Below are 1,090 nucleotides of genomic sequence, written 5' to 3'. Positions count from 1 at the left end.
CTCACCCTCAGGGGGTTGCTTCTTGGTGGTATAATGCTGGAAAACAAGAAACAAACCAAAAACTACCAAGAAACCAGGAGAAGAAAGTCTTGCACAGCAGAGGAACACATTTACTTGTCAGTTCATGGCTTCAGTTCTCAGCCCCATAGTGGTGAATATGGTGGAGATGGTGGAGGTAGTGGGATGGGTAGTGCCCTTGGTGCCTCACTCTGGGGGTGGGCAGGGTGGTGGGCATTTAGGAGGACAGGACTTGGCACATGGCTTCGGAGGGGAGGGAGCTGGGCATGGGCATGGTGGAGGGCACAGTGGGGGACATGGGGGACACAGGGGACACTTTGGTGGTGCTGGGCACTTTTCCCGTGGGCACTTTTCAGAGCACCGTTGCAGCAGCTTCTTTAAACAGCTGGGCTGGCATTTAGTCTCACACCTTTGTTCACACCTGGGATCACATTGCTTGGGCTCATTCTTAGGTTCACTAGGTTTGTTTTTATCATCACTCGACATTCCTTCTTGATTTTCTGAGCCCTGCAACGAAATACGTGACACGTTATGTGTGGGAGACCACATTGCAAGGTGGGAGAGGACCAGTACAGCCTTCCAACACACACCTCCTGCCCTGCCCATTCTTGTTCTTAAGAAAGCCTTTCCTGGGATATGTTCAGGCTCTAGAATAAATTCTCATCTAAGGGGGGCTGTCCTCTTGTCCTTGCAGTGCATTGGTGACAACATTTCTTGATCTCTCCACCATTACTATGCTTTCTTTTCATTTATTCTTGTCTCCGTTCCATAGCCCCTAGCAGGAGTTCTTAACCTTAGGGTCCTGGGACGTCGCCCCCCCCCCCAACCCAACCATGAGAACCATATTTAACCATGTATTTATCAATATAATTGGTATCTTCTGTAACCCCATGTATTTTATTTCATTCATTTTAAAACATTATTCTGAAGAGTCCCTAAGCTTGATCAGACTTCTAAAGGCGTCCATGGCACAACAACAGTTTTAAAGAACTCCTGTAAGGGCACCTCCCTATCCCTCTGGAGATGGAATGGGAGGATATATTAGTGGGTTTGGGGACCTAGGACACTTCTT

General features: G+C 48.3%; 1 protein-coding gene across 1 annotated transcript; it reads right to left on the bottom strand.

Moving 5' to 3' along the window:
• Positions 1-204: 204 nt before the first annotated feature.
• On the bottom strand, positions 205-504 carry LELP1 (late cornified envelope like proline rich 1). The gene has a single exon (XM_059901740.1). The coding sequence runs from the start codon at positions 502-504 to the stop codon at positions 205-207; it is 300 nt and encodes a 99-aa protein (XP_059757723.1).
• Positions 505-1,090: the final 586 nt, after the last annotated feature.

This window comes from Balaenoptera ricei, chromosome 1 (assembly GCF_028023285.1).
Source record: "Balaenoptera ricei isolate mBalRic1 chromosome 1, mBalRic1.hap2, whole genome shotgun sequence".
NCBI classification, from domain to species: domain Eukaryota; kingdom Metazoa; phylum Chordata; class Mammalia; order Artiodactyla; family Balaenopteridae; genus Balaenoptera; species Balaenoptera ricei.
Note: the sequence above shows the minus strand (reverse complement) of the source record. Positions and strands in the feature narration are given on the sequence as shown.

Excerpts from the sequence above, each read along its gene's own strand:
- LELP1 (XM_059901740.1), bottom strand. The coding sequence starts at position 504 with ATGTCGAGTGATGATAAAAACAAACCTAGTGAACCTAAGAATGAGCCC.